General features: G+C 36.9%; 4 protein-coding genes across 5 annotated transcripts; all 4 read right to left on the bottom strand.

Annotated features, from left to right (window-relative positions):
• Positions 1–1,253: 1,253 nt before the first annotated feature.
• LOC149027746 (7-deoxyloganetin glucosyltransferase-like) lies at positions 1,254–3,134 on the bottom strand. Its single transcript, XM_089147353.1, is given in 3 exon segments — positions 1,254–1,907; positions 1,910–2,445; positions 2,535–3,134. Coding segments are annotated over 3 exon segments (1,458 nt in total). The 5' UTR covers positions 3,058–3,134; the 3' UTR covers positions 1,254–1,508.
• A 5,087-nt stretch (positions 3,135–8,221) lies between these two features.
• Positions 8,222–10,046, bottom strand: LOC149027745 (7-deoxyloganetin glucosyltransferase-like). The gene is made up of 2 exons (XM_089165446.1): positions 9,457–10,046; positions 8,222–9,353 (listed from the first exon to the last, which is right to left on the bottom strand). The coding sequence occupies exons 1-2, from the start codon at positions 9,977–9,979 to the stop codon at positions 8,419–8,421; spliced, it is 1,458 nt and encodes a 485-aa protein (XP_089021572.1). The 5' UTR covers positions 9,980–10,046; the 3' UTR covers positions 8,222–8,418.
• Positions 10,047–12,571: 2,525 nt separating this feature from the next.
• RPL4 (ribosomal protein L4) lies at positions 12,572–15,440 on the bottom strand. Of its 2 annotated transcripts, none has more exons than XM_089165469.1 (2): positions 14,462–15,440; positions 12,572–13,189 (listed from the first exon to the last, which is right to left on the bottom strand). In XM_089165469.1, exons 1-2 carry the CDS (start codon positions 15,360–15,362, stop codon positions 13,185–13,187), a joined length of 906 nt encoding a protein of 301 aa, XP_089021595.1. In that variant the 5' UTR covers positions 15,363–15,440; the 3' UTR covers positions 12,572–13,184. The 2 variants fall into 2 exon arrangements, with proteins under 2 accessions (XP_089021595.1, XP_089021588.1); XM_089165462.1 differs by having other exon boundaries at positions 12,574–13,201.
• A 139-nt stretch (positions 15,441–15,579) lies between these two features.
• LOC149027743 (peroxisomal nicotinamide adenine dinucleotide carrier-like) lies at positions 15,580–27,768 on the bottom strand. The gene is made up of 11 exons (XM_089165454.1): positions 27,438–27,768; positions 27,210–27,287; positions 27,034–27,108; positions 26,452–26,582; positions 25,793–25,847; positions 23,420–23,530; positions 18,558–18,626; positions 18,368–18,475; positions 18,204–18,272; positions 16,916–16,970; positions 15,580–16,284 (listed from the first exon to the last, which is right to left on the bottom strand). The coding sequence occupies exons 1-11, from the start codon at positions 27,516–27,518 to the stop codon at positions 16,085–16,087; spliced, it is 1,032 nt and encodes a 343-aa protein (XP_089021580.1). The 5' UTR covers positions 27,519–27,768; the 3' UTR covers positions 15,580–16,084.

Genomic DNA, 27,768 nt, shown 5'->3' with positions numbered 1-27,768 from the left:
ATTCATAAAAACACCCTTTCTCTAAAAGATAAAGGAAAAAAAAACCGTTTCATTTGAGCTTGCCATGAATCCAGTTTCTTTATGGTTTTTTTTTATAATAAAAATTCAATACCGAAATTGAGGAATAGAGGTTCAGTTCCGTTTCAAGTTTCAACTAATTATGACCGATAATACAAAGCCAACAATCAATTCCTTGCCAAGTATTATTTATTTTTTGGTAGACACCCAGCAGTATATGCCACCTTTTGATATTTTAGTTGAATGCAATAAGGGTATTTTGGTGATTTTACACGTCTACTTAGTTAAAAATGTAATTGTGGTAACTTGTAATTTTGAGTGAGGGTGTCATGTAATTTAAGAGGTAATAGCGGATGATCAAGAGTTTTGCCCCATTTATAGTGGGTGCCGTGTAATTTGCTCAGGAAAAGAAAAAGCACAGGATCAACATCTTTTATGGATGGTTTTGAGGACTAGCATACAAACCAAATTGAAGGTATACCATGAGATTCATGCCAGTTTGATGGTGGTACGAAAATTTTGTGCTGTCGCCAATGATGGGTTAGTCAAGCGGATAAAGTCCTGCCCTCCCACAGGGAGGTCATGGGTTCGCACCCACTCGGCGGCGTATATTAGTAAATTAAATCCCACCCCATAGTAACAAGCTACCTTTTCAAAAAAAATACAAAAACAATTAAAATAATAAAATAATAAAATAAAATAAAATTTGTGCTGTTGGCACAGTTGACATATTCAATTACATGGATTCATTATTTTATTGAGCTTCATCCAAACTTATTCAAGATTCATTATTTTATTGAGCTTCATCCAAACTTATTCGAGACGACGTTTGTGAGAGCAAATATCCTAGGATGTAGCATACTTGTACATAATATAATTAAACTAAAGAAAATTATACTGTACCTACCATTTTTTGGATGAAACTAGTGATCACTCACTATTATATTTAAAATTACATAGCACCCATATGCATAATTACAAGTTACCTATAGTTAAATTACTACTATTAATGGGAGTAGGTTGTGGTCGCTGGCAGTGAGGGGGTCTGGGGTCTGATTGGATTAGTATGTTCAAAATATATAAAAAATAAATAAGTAATTAAGCTATAGTACTGGAACAACAAAAATTAAAAAAAAAAAAAATTCTATTGACTTGGGCATGAATCCAAAAAAAAGAGAAAAAAAAACATATTTTAATTAACCAATTCCCAAGGCCTATATACTATAGTTGCCTCAGAGGGTTCAATATAACAAAATTATAAAAAATCAATACCGAAATTGAAGAATAATGGTATGCAAGTTTCAACTACTTAGACCAATAATACAAAGCTAACAATCAATTCCTTTCCATGTATTTCTTATTTTTGGGTTGATACTGATCAATATATACCTATATATAGCGTCCAACTAGCAGAGCCACAGAGGTTTAATTGGTATTTGGTACAGTTCTTTGCATAAGGAGAAAAAGAAAAATGTTTGTTGAAGTGAAAATTAATTTGGCTTTGAAAGAAGAATTTGGTTCACCAAATTGTCAAAATTGACAAGAGAAGACCCGCCAGAACTACTGGCCTCTTTCGCTTTGCTTTTCCAAGCCATTGCTGCAGCCTTCATCTGTTGACCTTTTTCTCCTTCCATCAATTCTCTCACAAGCCTCTCCACATCATCTCTTTTCACATTGTTGTCAATCTCTGCACCAATACTCCAGTGAGTGCAGGAGTATCTACAGTTCGTCTGCTGCTCTGCAAAGAATGGCCAGCAAACCATGGGAACACCACCACAGATGCTTTCTAGTGTGGAGTTCCACCCACTGTGGGTTAAGAAACCACCTATGGCTGGGTGGTTCAGCACTTCCTCTTGTGGACACCAACTTGTGAGCATTCCTCTCTCTCTTGGGTTTGGCTCAAGAATTCAGCTGACAAAACGGCAGAGTCACCGGCAACAAGGTCAGGCCTTATAACCCACAAAAAGGTTTGCTCGCTATTAGCAAGCCCCCATGCAAACTCCACAAGTTGTTGAGGCGTCATAACTGTGATGCTCCCAAAGTTGACGTAAACCACCGAACTGGGTTCTTTAGAATCAAGCCATTTAAGACACCCATATTCTTCTTTCCATAGATTGGATCCAATAGACTTCAAACTCTCGTCTTTAATCTGATCCAAAATCAATGGAAGAGGGCCAATGCTGTAAACTTGAGGCAACATCCTTGACAGTGAATCCAAGGCATCCTTCTCCAAGTCATTAAAGGTATTTAAAATTACAGCATCAGCCTTGTAAGCTCTGCCAACTTCTCCTTTGAGAAAGTCAAGCATGAATTCGGATGGATTGGTAGTTCGAACAAAACTAGGAATATCCCTGAGACGGATACCATTCATCCCTGGGATCCAATCCAAAGGAGTGTCCAAGTACCCATTGGATAGGTAGCTTTCATCTGTTCAGTGCAAATAAAAAACAATTGGTGAGATGCTCAAGAGAGAAATGAGTTCTAATTAATTTCAGTACGTCTAGAGATTACTATACCTTTGAGAGGTGTAAATCCTCTTTCCATGAGATGGGGGTAGTGCATGTAGGCCAAGAAACCACAGGCGCTGGTGGTCCAAAACAATACTTCAGGGACTCCAATTTCCTGGGCAGCTTGAAGAGTGAAGGACATGACACCATCAGAGACAATGCATGTCACGGGAGGGATGTTGGGTGTGGAGTTGAGTTTGGAGAGAAGGTTGCGGAAGGGAAGTAAGCAAGTGGTGCTGGTAGAGTGGCAAATGGCTGGAATGTCTTGGGTAACATCAATATCAGGTGATGAGAGACCATCTGGGATGGTATGGAATTGGAAGTCAGGCAAGCCTTTGAGAGAATCAGGTCCTCTTGATTTGAGTAGTCGCTTGTGATTGTATTCAGTGTTGACAAAAGTAACGTGGAAGCCCCTGTGGTGAAGAAGCTTTGCCACTTTGAGCATGGGATTTATGTGGCCTTGTGCTGGGAATGGTATGCAAACCACATGAGGCTGCAGCAGCTTCTTCTCTTCAACTCCGATAGAACCCATCGCCCTCTCTCTCTCTTTCTCTGCTTCTCTCGTCCCTGAATGTTGGAAGACCAAAGATGCTGCAGCTAGCAGCAGTGACTTCTCTGGTGCAATGAATTCCAATCTTCATTTCTATATATATATATATAGATAAGAAGCAGCCGGAGGAGCTAATAGCTTGCTCAGATGTAACTCTCATCAAAAGATAAAAATCATAAAACGTGCACTTTTAAATATTGTATATTAAAATATGGAGTGCTAGTCTAATTTGTCATGGTGTACGTCAGTCTCATAACAGGTAACGATTAAAAAAATAGAGTACTATCAAACCCAACTTGCACTTGGTCAATTTCCATACAATTTGAATGGATTATTTTCCAATTTTTTATTTTATTTTTTATAATAAAGAGACAAATATATTACTTAAAAGATTATTGTCCAATTTGCCAACTACAAGCCGCGCCATTGAAGCCTTAGCTTCCGAGCTTGCATTTACACTCGCCTCCATATCAGCAACAACGAACAAAATAGAAGAAGTCCAAGACTACGAGTAGAAATATTAAGATTCAACAGCTGTAATTTCTTATGATAGATTCACATGTGATTTATTAAGAACCGTGAAATATTTTATCGCACCATGAAAATTCCTGACTTTCAAATGTAATAAGGTCAATGGAATGGAAATTGCTTAGGTGCGCAATTAATACGTGGTACCAAACAAAATTGCGACCATTTACAGTATAGTATTGTATATTAGTTGCGCAGAACTAAAGTCAAACTCTAGGCTGCGTTTGTTTGTAAAGGTGGGGTAGGAAAAAAGATGTGGGAAAAAATATGAGTCCATGGGGGTGAGGGGAGGAAAGGAAAGGAGGATTGGAAAGGAGGGGGGTCCCTTTTACTTTTCCCAACTTTCCCACAAGTCCCACCAAATTGTGGGTTTAAAGGCTGGGGTGGGAAAGTTGGGGCCCGGAGTTTCCTTGAATCAACCAAGCAACCAAACAATCTCCTTTGAGATTTAAGGAAAGTAAATCTACATTTTTCAGAATTTTCCCCTTTTCCCCCGCCCTTTATTCCGGACCGGCCTAATGCAATATTGTTTAAGATTAGAAAAGATATCTCACCAAACAAAAAGATTAAAAAAATATATTATTTGTTTAATGTGTATGTCTCAAGTTGGATCATCCTTTGCATCCACATAGTGTGTCAAGCAATAGAAATTCCTTATTTTCTTCAATTATTTTTATTACACTATAGTTGAATATCTAGAGTGAAACCAAACCAAATGGAACCCACAAATTTTTTTTTTGAATATGTGGGTTGAATTTTACATTAAGTGAAGATGTTAAAATCTTGGTTTTGGAGGTACTTAATTTTGTTGGTCTTATTGTTCACTAAATAAAATTTATCAAACAATTAAATGATCATGAATGATACCTACCATTCATTTGAGATTTCAATGTTAGTTATTGGTCTAAATAATTTTGTTATTCATAATCCTGTACACCTTAATACAAAAACGCATGAGAAGGAAGAGAAGAAGAAATTAAAAGGGAACACTATTAATGAAAATGATGAGGACGAAGATCTCTCAATCTTTTGTCGTAATTTTAATCTAGTTATTGATTGACTAGCAATGACAGCAAAAAATCTCATGACAGTTAAATTAGGAATAATCTTAATAGAAATTGAAAAGGGTGTCACGAAAAGAGTCCGAATCGTCTCCCCCGATGGGGAGCATAGAGTGCTCCCCAACAGCTATTGACCACGAATTATAGGGGGACCCACAAGGTGAGGGTGATGAAATTTATCTTTTTAAATATTTTATTATTTTTTACTTGTAAGCCTCACATAATTTGTGATTGTTAAGCCATCAGGAGGAGATGATCCACACTCTCACCCTAAAACGTGATTTGGTTTTCTTTTTCTTGCCCAAAAGAGAATGTGTAAGTCTTACTTTCTTCAACTGCCCAAAAGAAGGTTATGCGTCTTATTTTTCTATCTTGACCATCATTGTCATAGTTCTGCCCTTACAACAGTGAAATCGACATTTTTGTTTTTTCTTCCTTTTTTGAATTTAATGAAATCAACTTGTAGCAGAAGGAAAAGTGTCCCAATTGACAAGGCATGTGACTTAGGATAAATTTGTCCTTTCCCAAAATAATTGAGTCCATAAAAATCATCATGGATTTCTACTCTGTTTTTTTGGATAATCATAGATTTGCATAGTAGCTACTTTTGAATTTTGAGGTTCTACATAATTATATCAAACAATCTCAATAAAAGATGACATAATTCATTTATGAAAAAATTAACTTCATTTCTTCTAAGGATTTTATAGTATCAATTCTCTTCTTTCTTTTTTTCTTTTTTTTTTCTTTTTTTTCCTTTTTCCTCTAAAGTTCATTCGATTCGGGCCAGCTTTGCATGAACCTCGATTATATCCTCAGAGGGAACTTTGTCTTTCGCGAAGGTCGAACACATGACCTCTCCACTGAGTAGTATAGATCTTATCACTCTATCAATTCTTATTTTTCAATTTGTTTTAAAGAAAATGAGTACAATAATCATTTTTTGTCATAAATAAAAAATGATTTCATAACTTTTGCTCAAAATAAATTATGAAATAAAAAAATAAGTTTGGTAATGTTAAAATGAAAACCAAGAACAGATTATTAGAGTTTAGAAATGAGAAAATAGAGAAACAATAGAATTTTCACAAAAAGAATATACATATATTTTTCTCAAAGATTGACAAGGAATGTGACTTACAACAAATATGTCCTTTTCCAAAATAATTGAGTCCTTAAAGATCACCATGGATTTCTACCCTTTGTTTTTTTTGGGTAATCATAGATTTGCATAGTGGCACCTTGGAATTTTGAGGTACTACAAAATTATATCAAACAATCGAATGACATAATTCATTAATGAAAAAATTAACTTCATTTCTTCTAAGGATTTTTGGTATCAATTCTCATTTTGCTTTAAAGAAAATTAATACAAGAAATCATTTTTTGTCATAAATAAAAAATAATTTGATAACTGTTGTCCAAAATAAATGAAATAAAAAATAAGTTTGATATGTTAAAATGAAATTTTGATTAAAAATGATACTAAAAATAGCAAATTGTGACACCCCAAAATGGAGGCCTTAAAGCACTAACACACTTTATGTTTAAAAAGCACATAGGCCTCAAAATTGAACTTTTTTTTTTTTATATGTATATTTGTCCAATTTGTCACTGAAAACCTTTCAGACATTGATTATTATACATATATTTTTAAAAAAAACAGTGATTTAACTGTTTTCAGCGATAAATTTGACAAATATATCAAATGAAAATCCAATTTTGGGGTCTTTGTGCTTTTTAAACATAAAGTGGGGTGCCAGTGCTTTAAGACCTCCATTTTGGGGTGCCACTGCAATTTGCTCTAATAAAAATTAAGAACAGATTAATAGGGTTCGGAAGTGAGAAAACAAAGAAACAATAGAATTTTCACAAAAAGAATATATATAATATCCTCACTTTGCATTTCGATTTGAAATGACTGGTGCAAAAAATGAATAGAAATAAGTTATGGACTAAATTCTTTGAAAGAAAAATAAATTTTAAAATAGATACCAAACAGATTAAAAGAATGAAAAATATTTGAAAATGAGAAAGCAGTTTTCAGCAAGGGATAGAAAGACCATGGCTGAAGGTTCCTTTTACTCACTTAGGAGTTGGGTATGAAAACCAAAGAGCATTTAGGTAATTTAACTACTCATTTAACAACAGAATTTAACTGTTGATAACTTGCAATTATGCATGTAGGTGCCATGTAATTTTAAAAATAATAGTAGGTGATTACTAGTTTTACCCACAAAATAGTGGTTGCATAATAAAAACTTGTAAAGCAAAAAAAATGAGCTAATTATTGTTGTCTTCCTATACTATAATTTAATTACTAAAAGAGTTCTACTTCTTATGAAATTATTGTTGCCCCCTTCAATTCTAAATGTTAAGAGGCGGATATAGTTGAATGTTTAATGTCTATTTTGTTCTTCTAATATTAAAGTAAAAAAAACAATACTATCATCATTTGGAAGAAAAAGAAATCATATCAAGTATCAACTTTAAAGTTGTATTATTTTGAATTCAAAAATATATTGCCTAAATTATTTTTTTATGCTAAGAAAAAATAACCTTCTAAAATTGATAATGCCAAATTAGATAATGAATAAATGAAAATCTAATTGGTAACATAACATAAAATTAGAAATGAGAACTTCTTAAAATTGATAGCATCAAATTGAAAAGTGAATAACAAAAACTAAAAAGTAACACCAAATTGAAAAATAAATATAAAAAAAAAAAAATTTAAATAAGGAGCTACCTAATTAGGGTTAATTTTTCCTAATTACTAAAATAATAATGTAATATAGTAGAAAGTATATATAAATAAGTAGAATAAAACATTAGGATTATTTTTAAATTTTTAAATGAAAAGAAATTGCCACATCATCATTTAACTAACGGAGTTTAACAGCAGAGGGCAAGAGTAATTATAGGTGAAGTTTAAGATTGGATTAGTAATTTAAAAAATATATAAGATAATGTAGTAATTAATCTATAATATAAGAACAACAACAATTATCACAAAAAAATTCTATTGACTTTGCCATGAATCCAGTCGCAAAAACAAAAAACCAATGACATAAAAACATATTTTTATTGGCCAATTAGAATAGTCTCCCAAGCCCTATAATTGCCTCAAAAGGTCCAATACAACAAAATAAAAAATAAAAAGAATTAATACCGAAATTCAAGGATAATGGTTCGGTTCGTTTCAAGTTTCAACTACTTAAAAGACCGATAATGCAGTTTACCCAAAAAAAGCATCAAAAAAATAAGACCAATATAAAGCCAACAATCAATTCCTTTTCATGTAATATTTATTTTTGGGTAGATATACATCAGTGTATACTATATACCCAAGGTTTAAAGTATTTGACAATACCATACGATGCTAGCCAATATATATTCATATTTGACCAAAACGATACGACACATCTCGATACATCTCTCCACTAAATTACATTCAAATACATTAGCCATAGTGATACAATACTTGATACAAGACGATATGTCTCTTAAAATCATCTGACCGATATAATATTCGATACCAATACTTTAAACCTTGCCTATAACATCCAGCTAGCAAAGCTACTAAGGTTGAATTGGTATTGGGTACATTTCTTAGCAAAAGGAAAAAAAGAAAAAGGTTTGATGAAGTGAAAATTAATTTGGCTTTGAAAGGAGAATTTCATTCACCAAATTGTCAAAATTGACAAGAGAAGTTCTGAGCTAAAGGAAAAATAAAGTTTTGGTGAAGTGAAAATTAATTTGGCTTTGAAAGAAGAATTTCATACACCAAATTGTCAAAATTGACAAGAGAAGACCCACCAGAACTACTTGCCTCTTTCACTTTGCTTTTCCAAGCCAATGCTACAGCCTTCATCTGTTTACCTTCTTCTCCTTCCATCAACTCTCTCACAAGCCTCTCCACATCATCTCTTTTCACATTGTTGTCAATCTCTGTACCAATCCCCCAATGAGTGCAGGAGTATCTACAGTTTGTTTGTTGCTCTGCAAAGAATGGCCAACAAACCATAGGAACACCACCACAGATGCTTTCTAGTGTAGAGTTCCACCCACTGTGGGTTAAGAAACCACCTATGGCAAGGTGGTTCAACACTTTCTCCTGTGGACACCAACTTGTAAGCATGCCTCTCTCTTGGGTTTGGCTCAAGAACTCAGCTGACAGAACGGCCGAGTCTCCGGCAACAAGGTCAGGCCTTATAACCCACAAAAAGGTCTGCTCACTATTAGCAAGTCCCCATGCAAACTCCACAAGTTGCTGAGGCGTCATAACTGTGATGCTCCCAAAGTTGACGTAAACCACCGAACTGGGTTCTTTAGAATCAAGCCATTTAAGACACCCAGATTCTTCTTTCCACAGATTGGATCCAATAGACTTCAAACTCTCGTCTTTAATCTGATCCAAAATCAATGGAAGAGGGCCAATGCTATAAACTTGGGGCAACATCCTTGACAATGAATCCATGGCATCTTTCTCTAGGTCATCAAAGGTATTTAAAATTACAGCATCAGCCTTGGAAGCTCTGCCAACTTCTCCTTTGATAAAGCCAAGCATGAATTCGGATGGATTGGTAGTTCGAATAAAACTAGGAATATCCCTGAGACGAATACCATTCATCCCTGGAATCCAATCCAAAGGAGTGTCCAAGTACCCATTGGATAAGTAGCTTTCGTCTGTTAAGTGCAAACAAAAAACAAGTAGAGACTTCAATTATAGTGAGATGTTCAAGTGAGAAATGAGCTCTAATTAATTTCAGTATGGAGATACTGACTATACCTTTGAGAGGTATAAGTCCTCTTTCGATGAGATGGGGGAAGTGCATGTAGGCCAAGAAACCACAGGCGCTGATGGTCCAGAACAATACTTCAGGGACTCCAATTTCCTGGGCAGCTTGAAGAGTGAAGGACATGGCACCATCAGAGACTATGCACGTGACGGGAGGGATGTTGGGTGTGGAGTTGAGTTTGGAGAGAAGGTTGCGGAAGGGAAGCAAGCAAGCGGTGGTGGTAGAGTGGCAGAGGGCTGGGATGTCTTGGGTAGCATCAATATCAGGTGATGATAGACCATCTGGGATGGTATGGAATTGGAAGTTAGGAAAGCCTTTGAGAGAATCAGGGCCTCTTGATTTGAGTATTCGCTTGTGATTGTATTCAGTGTTGACAAAAGTTACATGGAAGCCCCTGTGGTAAAGAAGCTTTGCCACTTTGAGCATGGGATTTATGTGGCCTTGTGCTGGGAATGGTATGCAAGCCACATGAGGCTGCAGCAGCTTCTTCTCTTCAACTCCGATGGAACCCATCGCCCTCTCCCTCTCTCTCTCTCTCTCTCTCGTCCCTGAATGTTGGGAGACCAAAGATGTTGCAGCAGCGGTGACTTCTCTGGTACAATTAGTTCCACTCTTACATCTGTATATATATATATAGATAGTTCCAAATTGTATGGAAATTGACAAAGTGCAAGTTGGGTTTGTTAATTTTATTGATCTCCTTGTTTACTAAATAAATTTATCCAACAATTAAATGATCATGAATGATACCTGCCATTCATTTGAGATCTCAATGTTAGTTGTTGGTCTAAATAATTTAGTTGTTCATAATCGTCTACACCTTAATACAAAAACGCATGAGAAGGATGAGAAGAATAAATTAAAAGGGAATATTATTAATGAAAATGATGAATATGAAGATTTCTCACTCTTTTGTCGTAATGTTAGTATAATTATCGATTGATTAGCGATGACAGCAAAAAAATCTCATAACAGTTAAATTAGGAAGAATCATAAAAGAGATTGAAAGGGGTGTCACGAGAAGAGTCCGGATCGTCTCTCCCGACAGGCCCACAGGGTGAAGGTGATGGGATTTATCTTTTTAAATGTTTTATTATTTTTTACTTGTAGGCCTTACATAATTTGTGATTGTAAGGGGGAGATGGTTTTCTTTTTCTTGCCCAAAGGAGAAGGTATAAGCCTTACTTTCTTGAGTTCTTCAACTGCCCAAAAGAAGGGATGTACATCTTCTATCTTGACGATCAATTGTCGTAGTTCTGCCCTTACAATACCCTTACAACAATGAAATCGACCTTTTTGTTTTTTCTTCCTCTTATGGATTTAATGAAATCAACTTTTAAGATAAGGAAAAGTGTCTCGATTGACTAGGCAGGCATGTGACTTAGGATAAATGTGTCCTTTTTCAAAATAATTGAGTCCATAAAGATCACCATGGATTTCTACCCTATTTTTGGGTAATCATAGATTTGCATAGTGGCAACTTGGAATTTTGAGGTTCTACAAAATTATATCAAACAATCTCAATCAAAGAATGACATAATTCATTTATGAAAAAATTAACTTCATTTCTTCTAAGGATTTTTTTGGTATCAATTCTTATTTTCCATTTTGCTTTAAAGAAAATTAGTACAATAAATCATTTTTTGTTAGAAATAAAATATAATTTGATAACTTTTATCCAAAATAAATTATGAAATAAAAAATAAGTTTGATATGTTAAAATGAAATTTTGATTAAAAATGATAATAAATTTTGAGAACAGACTATTAGGGTTTAGAAGTGAAAAAACAGAGAAACAATAGAATTTTCACAAAAAGAATATATATTTATGCTTATTTGTTATTATATCTCACTTTGCATTTCCATTTTAAATGACTAGTGCAAAAAATGAATAGAAATAAGTTATGGACTAAATTCTTTTAAAGAAAATAAAATTTAAAATAAATACCAAACACATTAAAAGAATGATAAATGTTAGAAAATGAGAATGGTACTTTTGCAAGAAAGACTCATAGCAGAAATACAAGAAAGTAAGTGGTTCAACAGGTAGACGAATCGAGGTGACAACATCACTACACTCATCTCCAAGTCCCCGAAGAACCGCAAGAATTAGGTCTTTGTCAACAATGAAACAATCGACAGCAACTAGGGCATGACAACCATCCAAACTTCGTGCAAGTATTCACGATGCTCATATTCCTTTTGCAATTTCTAGAGACAGTCCTTAAGATCCATAATACAAGAACTTGAGGCAAGAGGCAAAGACTCCTTCAAGGAGCGACCAAGCAGGAAAAAATTGTCTGCTGTACAAAAATCTGGCAGTGCAGTGCAGTGTGTAGGCAATATTGTGCCACATGGCAGATGGTCGATTGAAAACTCATTGCATTGCCAGATCCTTGCACAGTAGCCGATTTTTTTTCAGACCAAGCAGCCGTTGAGGTCGTTGCAATGACAACATGAAGAAGCATAGCTTCAGTCAAGGAAGAAACCAGCCAAGAAAGTATGTGTGTTGATCCTGCCGCTCCCAGTGGTCATGAGCAAGAACGTCAATTCAGGCAGAGGGGGTGCGACATTGAGTGAAGCAACAGCAGGAAGAGAAAAAGTCGGAGCATCAAAACTGGAGATTGCAGGGGAAGCCATCATCAACACTGGAGATAGCAGGGGAAGCCATCGCATGATCTTATTCACTAGAAAGGACAGGCTGATACCATGTAGAAGAATACAACTGTATATTATTACTATAGAGCTGAGGTACACTACGACAAGATTTGGTTACAAAACACAAGAATACATATGCCCTACGGCTATATTAAGGTGTATTCTCAACAATATCCACGAAGATGTCATGACACATCCTGAGACTCTGGAATCCAAAACCTGCTGCTTCCAATTGTACAACAAAATCTAATAGAAATACGAGACATAACAAGAACAAACTTTATAATCTTCAGTAAAACTATTAGGGAGTTCTGAGCAAACGGTGAATCATTCTACAGCATTTATCTGAAAACATTTTTCCTAACTAACATGTGTTCCTCCCAAATGCCTATGAAAACCATGTCAAGATTAATAGACCACATGGGACTCACGACACACGCACCATATTTTTAGATTTTTAATGTGAATCGAGTTCATCTGAACTGTTTAGGGGTGAACCTATCCAATTTATCTAAAGCCTATTTTGTAATCCACCCCAAACTGATTTCCCTTCCTCCAATCTGAAAAACAAACATCACCGCCTTCTTTTCCTTTGGCACGTCCAAAATTGTATCAGAAAGTGGCAGGGAACAAAATGGCAAGTTCCTGGAGAGGGCATTCTCTTCTCATTCCTAATTCTAATGGAACCTCTTCAAAAGAGAACACAAAGGGCAAAGGGGCTACCGAACATATAAAGTGGCAGAAATTCTATGTTTCTTCAGACAATGGAATAGTATAATAAGCAACATATACCTGCAAAGTTGGGCCTGAAGAAAAACGAGAACTAATAGGTTATAACACACTTTTGTAGGATATAACACGTCAAATGGTACAGATTAGCAGTGTGCTTGAGCTAAAGTTACATAGAGAAATGCACAAAGATACAACGAAATCAACCTGTAATGTAGAATTGTTACAGCCTGAGGCCTAAAAATGGCTGCTGATCAACATTCAACCTGAAATCCCTTTATCAATCACTGAATCAGATGGATGCAGGTGGTCCTCTGGGAGCTCTATACCATCATCCTGCCACATTATCTGCCTCATTCATCCACAATTCAAATTCAGAAAGGGAAAAGCAAAAGAAAACATACGCAGCCCCCCCGGGGCACACGGACACCCCCCACACACAGATTTCTATTATGAAGCATATTAATCACTTCATTCCTTATCGGATATTGAGTATATTATTATACGTTATGCCACAAGGAATAAGGAATTTTTGCAAGTAGATCATATATTCTTTAACATGTTTAAGAATATGATTTCCACTATAGAAGAGAAAGATTAAGTTAATTTTGTTGCCATGGTCAGCACTGTTGCATAGGGGTTCACAAATATACATAATTTGGTGAAATCTATGTAGATCAAGGAAGATAACATGCGTGGCACAAGAATGAATGTCCTCCCGCTTGTCAAGACTATCATAAAATGCATGACTACTTGGTCAAAAAGTCAAAATATTATTTTGGCAGCTTCTTATGTTGGAGAGGCTTGTAGAGCTCACATTTCAAACTTTAATCTTGTTCCACTCCAACTTCCTGAGGGTGTAATGAGTAATCTGTTCACCCATTCTACTCTCTCTAGTTCCATATGGTCACTTGTATGAATATATGAATAAGAGAGTTCAAAACCCATCTTAATCAATCAACATCTAATCCCCAATCCGCTTGGATGACATAAAATAGCAAACCATACTAACCCAATTGAATGCATGTAAACTCAGAAGAGATGGAGTAGCCTTTCTACTGAGAGAGTCCGCATCTTGGCATTTTACAATACCATTTTCTTCCTTAAGCTTCAACAGGACTCCATTTCTAAATTAGCCAATACTAAGATTGTCTATTTCCCACATGATACACACCAGAGTAAGCATGACTGTAAACTTCATATTTTCAGTTGATTTGGTGCAACGGTCAAGTCTATGTACTTCTGCCCCTTGCTGCAGTAGCTGGAGCAAAGGGACAATTTACATGATGGCAGCCATCTGATCATGATAAATGCGATGGAACTAAAATGAGATACATGCAAATTATGTAGAACACAACTCCATATGGTAATAGTGGAAAAGCTCATGCAGGCCAAAAAGATATAAAGAGAGGAGATCAAATATGCAGTACACAAGAGACCTAGAGTACCAAATGTGCTTAATTAGAATTATTTCATTGCATGCCTGAGCTTTTCCTCCGTCAGCACATACAGTTGCATCCAACATAAATACCGATGTGTGCCAAAAAAATACTTATCCATTCGTTCGTCTGAAAATAAATAAATGCAGCAGAGAGTAACTAAACTAACCTTCAATTTGTTCGTCTTCCTCCTCTTCCTCTTCCTCTTCCTCTTCGATCTCATCATCGGCTTCATCCCCTTGGTAATCGATCCCATACATCTTGTTCAGATACTCAACGACCGGCCGAGTAACTACTAGGTTGTCAGCGTTCAAGATATCAAACAGGTTCAGGGTCCTGGGTGTGAGCAAACTCAATGTCCCAATATTTCGACTAGACAACCTTACATTGTCCGACACTTCCATGAACAAGAACATCGACTTCTCCTTGGGATCGATCCCCCACCTCTTCATTGCTGCGATAAATTCCTTGGTTTTGGGCTTTTCAAATTTATCGGAGAAATCCTCTACAACTATCATATTGACCGCTGCGCTTGACAAAGCAGTGGATATCGCCAATCTCTTTTCCTTCCTATTAATTTTGATGCTCCAATCTCTTGGCTTTGGACCAAAAACAACACCTCCGCCTGGTCGGAGAGGAGTTCTCTGGGATCCTCGCCTTGCACGGCCAGTCTTCTTCTGTGGGTATGGTTTCCTTCCACCTCCGCGTACTTCTCCTCTGGTTAGAGTCGAAGCAGTTCCTCTTCGCTTGTTCTGTAGATCAGTGATGATCCCTCTATGGACAACAGCTCGAGCCGTCTCCGTTGGAGCTGTTTTGAGGTCGAGATAAGTTTCCCCAACCTTGTCGCCATCAAATGAGATTACCGGAAGTGTGGCAGCTTCCGAACGAATTACTAGGGTCTTAGCAAACTCGGTGCTTGCGGGTCTGGAGTGGTAGAGCGGCCTCACGAATTTCAGAGAATTAGGGTTTGAGAGAGAAAGGAATTTAGGGTTTTGATTAGGAGAAGTGAGGAAGATCGAAGAAGAGAAGAAAGATACCAAATGGGTTGTCGAAGACGAAGTGGTCGCCATTGCTCGATGAGAGCAGAGCCTGCAAGCGTTATCCACTATCCGTTAGAGGAGGCGCGCGACGGTCTTCTGAGATCAGAGACCGCTACTTGGATGCGAAGCACTGGATTCATGGGCTGGGCCGCTGGGCCTCCAGGGAAGAGCAAACCCGATTCTATACTTTTGGGATCTCGGACTCGGGTACGGTTCGTCTAATCCACTTTCTCGCATTTCAACCTCAGCCAATCACGGGGCAATAAACTGCATTGCATTTTTGTACTTGTCGACACCTTGAACTTATTTTCACTGCCTGTATTAGTTCTTTTGGTTCCGGTTTGCTAGTCATCTGTTCTGTATCTTAACCATTTCTCAGAGAAAATTAGGCTGCTTGTGCTTAATATTTGGTGCTTTGAAAAGCCAGGTACGTTTCCTTTGTTCTTATTTTTTCTTCATGAAAAGTTCTGTCCACTATTTTTTCATTAATTACCATTTTTTTCATCGGTATTAACTATGATCCTCGAAAGAAAAAGAATTAAATTAACAAAAATGATTGGGTTTATGTCAATTCTTCCTTACAATGAATGTGTTGTTTTGAGTTTTGACCCATTTCCTTTAATTTTCAGGTACAACAGTGCCAATGATGGCATTTCATCTCACATGTACACGTTTTCGCCCGGCAATGGGCGCTGAGAATGTCAATCAAATCAAACAAATAACAAAAAGGAAAAAAAGTGAACAATAAAATATCATGGAGGCACAGATTTTACTACTTTGATCAGTTTCGTATCCTTTTTCAGGAGCAGGCGAACCCCCTTCACGAGTTCTTCCTTAACCGTAAACAAGAAAGCAGCAGCAACCACACTCTGTATAATTTTTGTGCTCATCCCCTTATAAAACCCGGACAAGCCTTCATGTTGGATCATCTTTGTGATTGCATCGAGTGTGCCTGCAAGGACAAAAGAGGGTTAGGGTGAAAAAGAGGTGGGGGAGGATACCAAGTTGTATTAAAGTTCATTTGCATATGTTGGAATAAACCATTTTATCATCTTGGTAACTTCATGCAATTCTAACTTGTCTTTTATCAATCTCCATTTATTCTTCAAAGTTAATTTCTCTACTAGTATAAAAAACTTTTTGAGTAGAGATATTTACAATGTTGGCTAGCAGATGGATATGATCATCCCAGCAGGAAAAAACCTGCTGCATCAAGAAACCTCCTTTCTTAACATATAGCACCCACCATCTACACCGAAATTTATTCAGTCCATTCCCCCATGGATGATTGACACATGTCTATAAATCACATCAAACAGTTGAGATTAATTTTAAAAAAAAATCATCTTCTAAATCTAACCTCAACCTTTTGATATGACGTATGGACATGTGTCACTCATCCATAAGAAAATTGATGGTCAATTTCCTCGTCAGAAATGAACAGGATGAAAATCCTCATCTACAACCCCAAAAATAGGGGATGCTATTTGATTCCAAGGGACCTCTATGGAAGTCCTCCAGGTAATTCTATATTCTCATGATTTCTTGACATAGAAGAAGATAAAAACAGCATTGTTTCTGACCTTTATAGTGATGTTTTTTGTCTCCTCCAGAAATTTGTTTTGCCTGAAGCCTTGACTGCAAAAATAAGGATGGTTGGAGGGCATAAAAATTATATCACAGCAAAAATTTTAAACAAACTTTGGACCAGCCAACTTTTCAACAGTTTTTCTCTTGATTGGGGTTGTAACTTAACTAATTCATTTATTTACAAATGGAGATGTGGCTGGCAGCAATCTTAACTGAACTAAACAATGACAGCATCCCATTACAAATAGATGCATGAGCTTCTATCAGCAACAAGGGGAGGGATTTAGTATGAATAAACAGAAAGGAGTCCTAAAACAAGAAGAAGCTGATGAAGTAATTTGCAGGGTTAATTAGAATTATGAATATAATTTACATTTTTTTTAATTTCCCTTATGTACAGATGAATTCCATCAAAATTAACATATAGAGCAAGGAATTTACTTGAGTTTTATGCTGCAGTAAGAGCTGAATAGTTTGGTGAAGCCTTAGGCTAGCTGCGCAGCAGCACTTTATCAATTTACTGTCTTGTATGGTAAGTTACTCTAAAAGTACTTAATAATATCGGTTAATAAAGGCTGACAACTAAAAGGGTCTTCTGCCTGATTTAAAGTGGGAAGAATTTACAGGTTTGTCACTTCCTCACCAAAATTACAAGTACTCAAAAAACTAGGCATAAATTACTGTTAGTTGAGGAAGTGCTCGTGGGCAGCAAGCCTAGGATGTTGGGCATGATATACAAGAGCCCATGTTGCTGGACCTGCATCACTCAGTTTATCAGAGATGAGGATGCTGAGATAGATAAGTGGACTAGGAAGAATAGAGTACACAATGATAGGATTACAGCTGATCTGCATGTAGCTCAGGTACATGAGAAGCTACAAGAAGTCCTTTGAGGTGGCGGGGGTTTCGGATACTCCAATGTGGAGGAGTTATTTGACACAGATTGAACTTGAAAGAACTCCACGAGCCAGAGGCAGACCTAAAATGACACTAGGAGAAACAGTTAGGAAAGACAAGCATAACTTAAGCCTTGTAACAAGTAAGACCTCTAATAGAACTGGTTTGAAGGCCAAGGATCCATTTAGTTGGAACAAGGCTGAGAACTTGGTCATTGTTGTTGGTTGTCTTGATTCAATGAGTAACCAAGTCTCACTCATCATGTATCATCCCAAATCTAGATACAAGTGAGATGGTTGGCAACTCCTAGTCAGAAGGTCATGTTTTAGTTGCTTTACAGGCTTTTTAACCACAGCCATACTTCCACAAGCTGATGTCAATTACCTTCACCACAAGGACTGGATAAGTCACCACAGTAGCACCAAGTTTAGCAACAGCTCCAAGAAGAAAAATCTGGTAAACAACATAAGGAAGATTACAGTCTGTGAAGCATATAGCTGTAAAAAGGAGGTCATTCTAACTTGTGAGACTTCAAGTGAAAAGCCCACCTCTAAAGCAGTTATCCCTTTATTTTCCTTGTTATTTGTGGCACGCCTAGCCTTTAGCTTCTTTAATAAGGTCTCATACAACATGAACTGTATGGAGGGATTGCTAACCTGTAACCACCACCAGACAAGTTTGAAGCCTCTCAGTGCCTGTCATATTTAGTGCCAAGAAGAGAAACTTCATAGTTCTTACCATCATGAGTGTTGGAAGAACACCCTTCCAGAAACCCAAAACACCAGCTTCACTGTAGAGCTCTTGCACCTGTATACCCAGTAGAAACCATTTAGTCTTGAAACTGTGTGTTTGATCTTCAGTTATTCTTTTTGATTGTCCACATCTCGTTACAAGCCACAGAAGTGATTCAGATCTATAACCCAACAAGGCTTTTTTTCTTAGGATTCTACAAGTACACATGCTGGGCCTTCATCCCATGGTTTTTCTATCTAACAGGCCAATTTTATGGGCCTAAAATATGCTAACTAAATCGAGTACCATAATAGCTTTTTTGCTTAGTTTATTATTAGTTCCTTCGGTTCAGTACAATTGGACTGGTTTTATGTGTTTCAATTTAAGTTGCAAGTAATTGTTTTAGTGGGCCTCGATTAGGACTTTATATATCCAATCCTGTTTTGGGTCCCAATTAGTTTCCTAGTAGATTTTTTTTGGGGGTGAAACAAAAAATACATTAACAAACCAAAGAGAACAAGATGGAAGAACCGCGCGTGAGCGGGGGGGGGCCAACAATGACCCGCCTAAGTAAAGAAGAGGCAAATCTAAACCCTAGGTAACCACAATGTGCCTGTTCCTAGTCAATTTAAGCTACCCAATAAGTGAAGGATTGGGTTAGGCCATCCCGTTTTGGTTAAAGAGTATATTTTTTTAATCTTTTATGTGAGGTTGTAAGAATCGATTATCAAACACAAATTTGGCTGATGAAATTGCTTTGTGAGCTGTTGTTTCCTTCTTCCACTCTGTGAGAACTCAGCCTATTCTATGATCTAAAATCCGATGGAGTTGGTATCCGACCCAATTGACATCTTGTGGTGTGAAGCCCAAGGTGGTTTGTCTAGGGGGTTGGTTTGTGATCCAATCAACTCCTTGACTATCAAGCCCAAGGAGATTCGAACCAAAGCTCTCCTTGAACTAGTTTGAATATTTTTCAATTTTTTAACTTCAAGTTTTTATTCAAGTTTTTAGAGATCTCGTTCAAGTTCTTTGATCAAGTTCTCGTTTTTATTCAGTTTCAAATTCATGTAAGTGACTGCTTTGAAAAACTGCAACTATTCCTCTTTGTTTCTAGGGCATATCATGGTTGTCAAGGCAGCAAGGCTACCAAACCGCTTGGGGCTCCGCCTAGGCGATTAGGCGATAAAGCGGTGTCTAGGTGGCAATAAGGTGACCAAAGTGGTTGGGTCAAATTTTTACAATAAAACTATCTTTAAACTAATAAATTTTTATTATATGCATAGAATAAAATTCCCTCGAAACTTGCGAAATTTCCCATTTTGGGAACCTCGAAACGAAAAACTAGGGGACCGAAAAAAAATCCCAAGTTTCAATCGAAACCGTCAAAATTTGGTCAAAACCTCAAAACTTGTTGAAACCTGGTTCAACCCAGCTAGACCAACTGGTTCATAAGAAGAAGAAAAATTCCCAAATTTCGTGGGAAACATGGGAAATTTCATGGAAACTCGAAAATTTTCGTGGAAACCTAGGACTCTTTCCTTGCAAGTTTCGTAGCTTTCCCATATTTTCAATTTCCTCGAATAGTACGGAGAAGTGATATAATCCATATTGAAGGAACTAGAAGAGCTAGGGGTAGACCTAAGATAACCTTAGGAGAAGTGGTGAGAAAGGATAGTAGCTTGGCCTGTACTGCTGGCCCGACACTTGGAGGGCAAGACCGTGCCGCCCCATTTGTTGGGGCTTTGTTGTTGTTGTTGTTGTTGTTGTTCATTTCCTCAAATACCCCCTCCATCAGGATTTCCCAATCCAAATTGCGTATTCCCTCAAATTAGTTATCTTAGGCATGTTGATGATCAGAGTTATAAAGTTACAGTTGTCGATTACCTTAACAACCATATGCATAAAATGTCATGGGATGTCTATGTTCGTTGGTTGGAGGAGAAGATGTTACAAACATAGTACTACTCGGCTCATAAGATGGATCCACCGAGACACTCCTCTTAGCACTGAGTTGTACTTTCCTTTTATTGTTAGTTACTTTGTATTTGATGTTTTGAAGTTAGAACTTACATATTAAATGTTATGTACTTAAAGTAGATAAGTTTATAGCGTACTTCTCGAACAACTCTACATTTATGTTATGTACATTAAATGACATATCTAAATTGACTTTTTTTAGCAAAATACAGCCAATGTGTTCTTTATACTCTAAATAGCTTAAATGCAGTCCCACCCTAAAATACTCCCTAAAACTTGTTGAAACTTGCACAAAAAATCCTAAGTTTCCTCGAAATTTTCCAGTTTTTCCCATTTTCACCTAGTCGAAACTTGAGTTTCCCTCGAATTTTTTTCTATGATTATAAATTAAACAAACATTCAAGAATCACATTCAGCCCAAAAAAACAAGCATTCAAGAATCACAATTGTGTAAAATTATCCAAAAAAAAAAAAAAACATAAGTCCATCTAATCAAGCATCATAAACTATGACTATGAACTATATCAAATTGTAAGTATGAAAATGAAAGTAGTAATTTTACATTTTTACTTACCTCTATGATAGTGTAATGCCAAATGAGTGCCTTACCCATTTAATGATCCATTGATTCCCAATTCCAAAATGACTAACTATTAAATTCATAAACAGCTTTGTAGAGTTAAATTTGATTTCAAAAAAATCAAGAAAAAAATATTATTATGTACAAAATGTCAAAAAAGCGATCACTTTAGTGTCTAGGTAGTAGTAAGGCGACAAAGCGGTAGCGATTAGACGAAAAAGCGGCTGAAAAACTGCATGTCAACAAAGCGAAGGCAATTAAGGTGGTTGAAAAACCACCTTTTTGCCTAGGAAACCATAGGGCATATACAAGGTGTTACTAACCATCCACCAAACCAATTGCCTGAATTACCCTTTTACCTTTCAATCCTATTTCTACTAGGAACCCAACATAACTTTTGATTGAATAACCTGATTTAGTTGTAACTTTCAACATAATATCTTCATGGAAACACGATTTGGAACCCCAGCTGAAACTCTAAGTGGGCCCCACAAGATGGCTCTAAGAAGCCTCCCTAGGCTGGCCAAAACCCTAGGAGGGGAATTTTGGTCAATTTCTACCCTAATTAGTTGTTGGAATTTAATTTTAGTCTAATTTCTAGAGTCCAAGTTGGTTGAAGAGTCTTGTTTTGAGCTAGTAGTTGAGTTAGTTATTGAGTCCTTAGTTATTTTAAACTCTAGCACATGTGATAATTAAGTTTTAGTTAAAACAGAATTTAAGGATGCACTTATTAGAGTTTAAGTTGGTTAAAACTTTTATTTCAGCATATGTCCATCAAGGACTTTTGGGTGCTTAGCTTTTATTTCTAAGGGTCAAGATTATGTGGAGGGATCCTAATCTATGAAGGCCCACTTAGTGTCTCATTCTTCTTAGTAGGCAATAAATTAAAGCCTATTCTTTCTTTGTAAGTTAAGTCTGATTATTAAATGAAAAAATTATTGAGTTGAGGACCAGGGTTCTTGTTGAAGGGGACTTGGCGGATTTTAGTAAAGTTATACTCAGCACATTCAGAATTTCCAGAAAGTGTTCTTCAAATAACCTAGGAAAGCAACTCCAGCACCTTCCCCTCTCTTCCCTACCACACAATGCACCCCCACCCCCTGCCCCTGCCCCTGACCCTGCACAACCCTAGCTCGCCTTCCCCCTTGCTGCTGTGACCTGGCAGCAGATTCCCCCAGCCCTTGTAGACATTCCAGCCCCTTCTCGTCATCCCTATGACCACCTAACCCTTCCCCAGCCCTCCCATATGGGGCGCAAAACCCTCCCCACTTCTCCCACCCTATCTGCCCTCTCTCCATTTCTTCTTCCCTGCAGCAGCAGAAGTTTCCCTCCCCTGTTAAGTCTCTAATCCCCACCTCCTTTGCCTCCCCTTTCCTTCCTATTTAGATCCCATATCACTCCTAACCCCATCCCTACCCTTAATTCCATCTAAAACCTAAAACCCTAAAACTTCTAAAAATTCTGCACTGCATCTTCTTCACTAAATTTCTGGAACTCTTCTTCAACCTCTAGGCCTAAACCCTAGTTCAACCTAGACCCTCACCCACACTCTAAAATCATTACAACTAAATCTGAAATTACAAAACAGCAATAACAGTCCATTCTCCCACCTAACCGTAACTCTAAAGCCCTATTTTTTCAAACCCTCTTGTTAAAATCAGATCTGGAAACAGCATTACAGAAAATTTTCAAGCTCTAAAACTCTTTCCCCTTTTACCCTAAACCTGGCCAAACCTTCCTAGATCCCCTATCAAAACCCTTGAGAACCCTAAACCCACCCTAAGCATCCTAGAATATTAGTCTTCTTTGCAGGAAGATTCTGGGCAGCCCTTAATTTTAAGGGAATCATCATCAAAACCCTAACCCTAAAATTGGGCTTACATCAATTCTACCTAAATCAACTAGACATAAATCCCACCATCAACCCTAATCCTCAAGTGCCACTTCTGGCCAAGCCGAAATTGGCTGGTTTATACAAGATATTAGCTAACTAGACCCCAGTGTTCCCTTGCAATCTAGGGCTACATCACGTATATAATCATAAACTAATTTTCTGATAATCATCTCTCTTTCAATATTACTGTTGAAGAAATTGCCATGAAACTTCAGCACTCAGAGGAAAACCTGATTTTCTGACCAAAAATGATAGTCTTGTTGATGATAACAATAACAAACTACAAAATCTCTTTCAAACCAATAGATAGAATATCATTCACAAACCACAATTTTGTGGTATTCAAGAAGAAATGATTTTCATATGAATCCACCACATTTATAATGGAGTCGTTACTGAGCTAATAATTATACGTACAGCATGGCTAGTCCCATATGGAGGAGGCTCCACTGCAGCAAGAATTGCTTCATCTAGTGTACCTGAAGGATTCTCAGAAGACTTCTGTTCTGATGAGGCTTTTGTGTGAGTCTGCAAGGGCAAAAAAGAAACACAAATAAATTTTATAAATCAACCCAGGCTGAATAACAGGACAATAATGATTGGTAACAAAGACATATTCATGTTATCATATCAATGGCTTTGAAGTATGTAGTGACAGGACATTTTGAGCCACATGAATAGCTTACATGAGGATTTAGATCATGCAAAAATCAGGTAACCTCTGGATTAACCATATACACTATTCCCTTACATAGCCAACTTCGTTCAAATCTATTATTACCCATATTCCCTACAAATGTAGTGACGCATAAACATTGTTTTTATTTAAATAGTCAACAGTTGGAAAAGCGGCTCCTTTTGCCAAAATGGAATGGGCTTTTACATGCTCAAAGCAGAAAAATGTGTCAAGGATTATCCAAGGGTATGTGAACAATTTTTAACTGTCAGGTGTCGGAGTCATTTCAAAACAGAACCTGGGACTCATTTATATTAGTGCAAATTAGTCTACAGCTTTTCTCAGATTAAGGCTCTCTTTGGTTGGATTTCTGATTCTTTTTCAATTTCTTAAGCTGTCTGGTGTGATTCTTGCACCCAGTCTCTGAGAAATTGAATCAAGTTGAACAGAGTATTCCCAACTTCTATTCAACTAAACTTAAATCTCTCAACCAAACCTCATCTACTCTTTTTTGTCTATCTCATTTTGGTTAAAAATGGAGAAGACAGCTCTCTGAGCTGCCATCCCAACCTTCCATGACCATGCTAACGCTCCTCCCACAGCTCCCGGAACCCCTGTAGCACCCCGTTTACACAATCCCCCACACACCAGTTTGCTGCAAGCCTCAGCCACCCTGCCACTGTAGCCCTACCATATGCTGAAGTGCAACAGCTTCTCACTGTGGCTACTCCGTCTTCACACATTCCAGACCCCCAGCTTACACGCTTGATCGTTCAGAGTTGGATGGTTCAAGAAAAGGGGGTGGGATGCAGCAGTGAAGAAAGAAGAGAAAGAATAGCATAAATAAGACTCCGCAATTAAGATCGGAACCACCAATGGGCTTCTTATTCTTGCAATATTTTCAATTAATGCAACGAAACAGTTTCAGTCTCTTGACCAAAAACCATTCATTGACTTATATTAAGAAATCAATCTGAAATTAAAAACAGAAATCCAACCAAAGAGGGATTGGAGGCTAAAATTCAGGAAATTCATTGTAGGGGCCACCTTTAACTCAGTAATAGAGTATTATCAGGTCAAATGGTTTACCAAGGAGCAAAAGATGTTTTGTTATAACTGAACCCATTGTATCTTTTTTCTTTTTCATTATGTTTCTCCCTCTTTTTTTTTTTTTTTTTTTGTGTGGGGTTTGGAGAAATGAACCTATTCATTGTATTTTACCTTCCATTTTCTTTCTTTTCTTTTTTTTCTTTATGGGGTTCCTAGGGGCCAAAATTTGATCGTGTCGCTAACCAATCAAAAATAAAATCATATACTAATCTAGCAAGCAAAAAGTACGGGGTCGAACTATGGGGAACTAAAAGGCTAAGTCACTAAGATTGAATTCAACAAAACTAAATTTAAACTAAATCTACTAATTAATGCAAAAACGTTAACTATGAATATGTGAAGATCTTTGGGATTTCGAATCCCCAATGCTTTTCCCTAACCGATATAACTCTATACTTCAAAGCAAATTAGGGATGGTCTTCCTAGATATGCCCTATCTTCGCAAGACTATTGTCCTTCGCGGAAGCTTGGCATGCTTAGTTTGCTGAGCTATAGAATATCTTTGGCCAAACTCAAACACAATCAACTAGAAGATACAGAACAATCAAATTAATGAAATAAGCATGGTTCATCAACATCCCAAAGAAAATGAACTAGCTACTCATTATCACAAAGTTCATAAGAAAAATAAAGATGAAAACATAGGGAGAGAGCGAGAGATGTGGTCTTCTTCTTTAGCAATTAAAGAGATGAGGGCGGGGAGGGGGAGTTTGAAAAAGTTGAACCTATTCCTAGTTGAGTAAATAAGCAATGAACATTCAAACCATTAAGCAAAAGGGGACTTCATCATCTAGTAACCAAATAATCAAGCTAGAAAATCAGTGGCCATGTTAATTATTAAAATTGATCTTTAAGAATACCTAATCAATCTAATAATTGAAATGAGAATGTTTACAAAATAAGGAAGGCAGAAACGAGAATCAAAATGAATAAACAGTTCTAATCAAACAATGAAGTTTAGAGCCCTAAAGGAGAATGGGTCTGAAAATCAATTAAATTTTTACCTGCATCCGTGTAACAACTACCCATATTGGGTTGGTCAACAGCACATTCACACACCTGCAACAAGATGATATCACACAATATTATAAGAAGGAAGCCACATGATGAGATGAAGAGGAATGGAAGCTGGAAGCTTTCAATCAAGTATTCACCAAACATCTCTGGTTTGAAGAAGATAGTTACCATTTAGTGGAACAAAAGAAATGCTAAGACAGGCAGGACTTTAAGCAACAAACTAAAGCATAAAGCCCTAGTCAGGGGAATCCATATATAACCCTTCAAAGGTGTCGTTAAATTTAATAAAATCTATAGTCTCATAGCAGTATTATGGAGAATAGTTGCAAGTATCTTCTACATACAATCATAATCCATCATTACTTTGAGCAGTTGGTTGAAGGTACCTATGTGTTGATCGTATAACCATAAGTTGCATTAATTTTGAACTAAAGAGTATTAGAGGTGCCTAGTGAGAATAGGATGGTGTCAACTCTGCTTGCAGTGTACACAGGAATTCCATGATAACCAATGTGTGGCAAAAAAAATTCAAACTGTAGGGTAGATAAATTCATAGCATAATAGTAAGGAATAGTTGAGGTATAACATGGAAACAAATGAAGAAAAGACTAAGAAATTCTCTGAAGATAGTGCATTAGAATAATACCCAGATAATGCAGCCACCACAAGTGACGACAACATTCCAACTGATCCATCACCTGTCCCTTTCTTAAAGCGCTCACGTGCAGAAGCTTCTGCCTTGTTCCTGAATATTTGATAGAAATAGTAGTAAACACCCTGTACAAATATAAAATGATGAAATGAGCCCAAAAAAAATTTTAATTCCAAAATTATGTAAACCCAGAGGGGGGGGGAAGGGAGTGTATTAAACTGAAGGGCCAAAAAAAAAGTTTACAAATTAAATTATTTCACACCTTAAGCAGTGTCAATAAGAAAATCCCTTAAGAGTCAGTTTTCAGTCAATATCTTATTTGTCTTAGTTTCTTTTCGAACAGTTTTTAAATTTAGTGTCCTTCCAGATACCAAAATAAGTACTTATAAGTAATTGAAATCCATCTGGTGTATGAGACTGTAAGACAGTCCCGTCTATCATAGAACTTATATGGAGTCTTCAATGTTGATCTACATATTTTTATACGGTAAACAACACATTTTAAGCATTAATTTTTCAGCACTTGAACAGTAAAAATTGCACCGAATAACGAACAAGGGAGCATAATGCGCTTACTTGCGATGCAGCAGTTCCAACCAACGAGGGTGTCAGGCCTCCATATAAACGCCCCCATCCTTCTTGTTTAGCAACCTGGACCCATTAAATCAAACCCAAGAGAAAAATGCACATCAATCTATATGTAAAAACCAAAACCCAGTAATTCAGTAAAAGTAATTGTTGCATTACAATACCTGGCATATTAGTTCAACCGTTCCGAGGTTCCCCTGCGATTTCTTTGGATCTCGGTCAGTTTGTTGAAGAGTGTTAACCTAGTTTGGAGCAACTTTTTTGTGAAAAATAACGAAATAGAACCTTAAAGAAGAAGGATTAAAGAAGAAGGCGACAATTACCAAATCAGAAACGAGAAGATCCAAACCCAAACAAAATATGCCAAAAAAAAAAAAAGAGCAGAAGTATACAGTTTGTAAGGGATACGTGATTAGCTGAGCGAAGATTCCTCCTCCAGCACCAGCCAAGCCATTAATAAGAGCATCTGACATCTTTCCCAACAATATAAATGAAAAACGGAATAGAAACTCGAGATTATCGATCAATTGTGAGAGATGAATAAGAAAACCAGGTAGAAAGGGAGACAGGGAGAGGAGCAGAAGCAGGATTCTTGAAGAACGAGTATGAATATCTCAGAGTTTGGGTATAATGTTGTAATTTCATTTCGTTCTCCATCAGAGAGCGAGACATGCCTTTCTCTATCAGAGTCGTCCTTTTGCTTTTAGTCTTCCCCACTCATAA

Source organism: Hakea prostrata, chromosome 1 (genome assembly GCF_041222555.1).
Source record: "Hakea prostrata isolate BN-2017 chromosome 1, UWA_Hpros_2, whole genome shotgun sequence".
Taxonomy (NCBI): domain Eukaryota; kingdom Viridiplantae; phylum Streptophyta; class Magnoliopsida; order Proteales; family Proteaceae; genus Hakea; species Hakea prostrata.
Note: the sequence above shows the minus strand (reverse complement) of the source record. Positions and strands in the feature narration are given on the sequence as shown.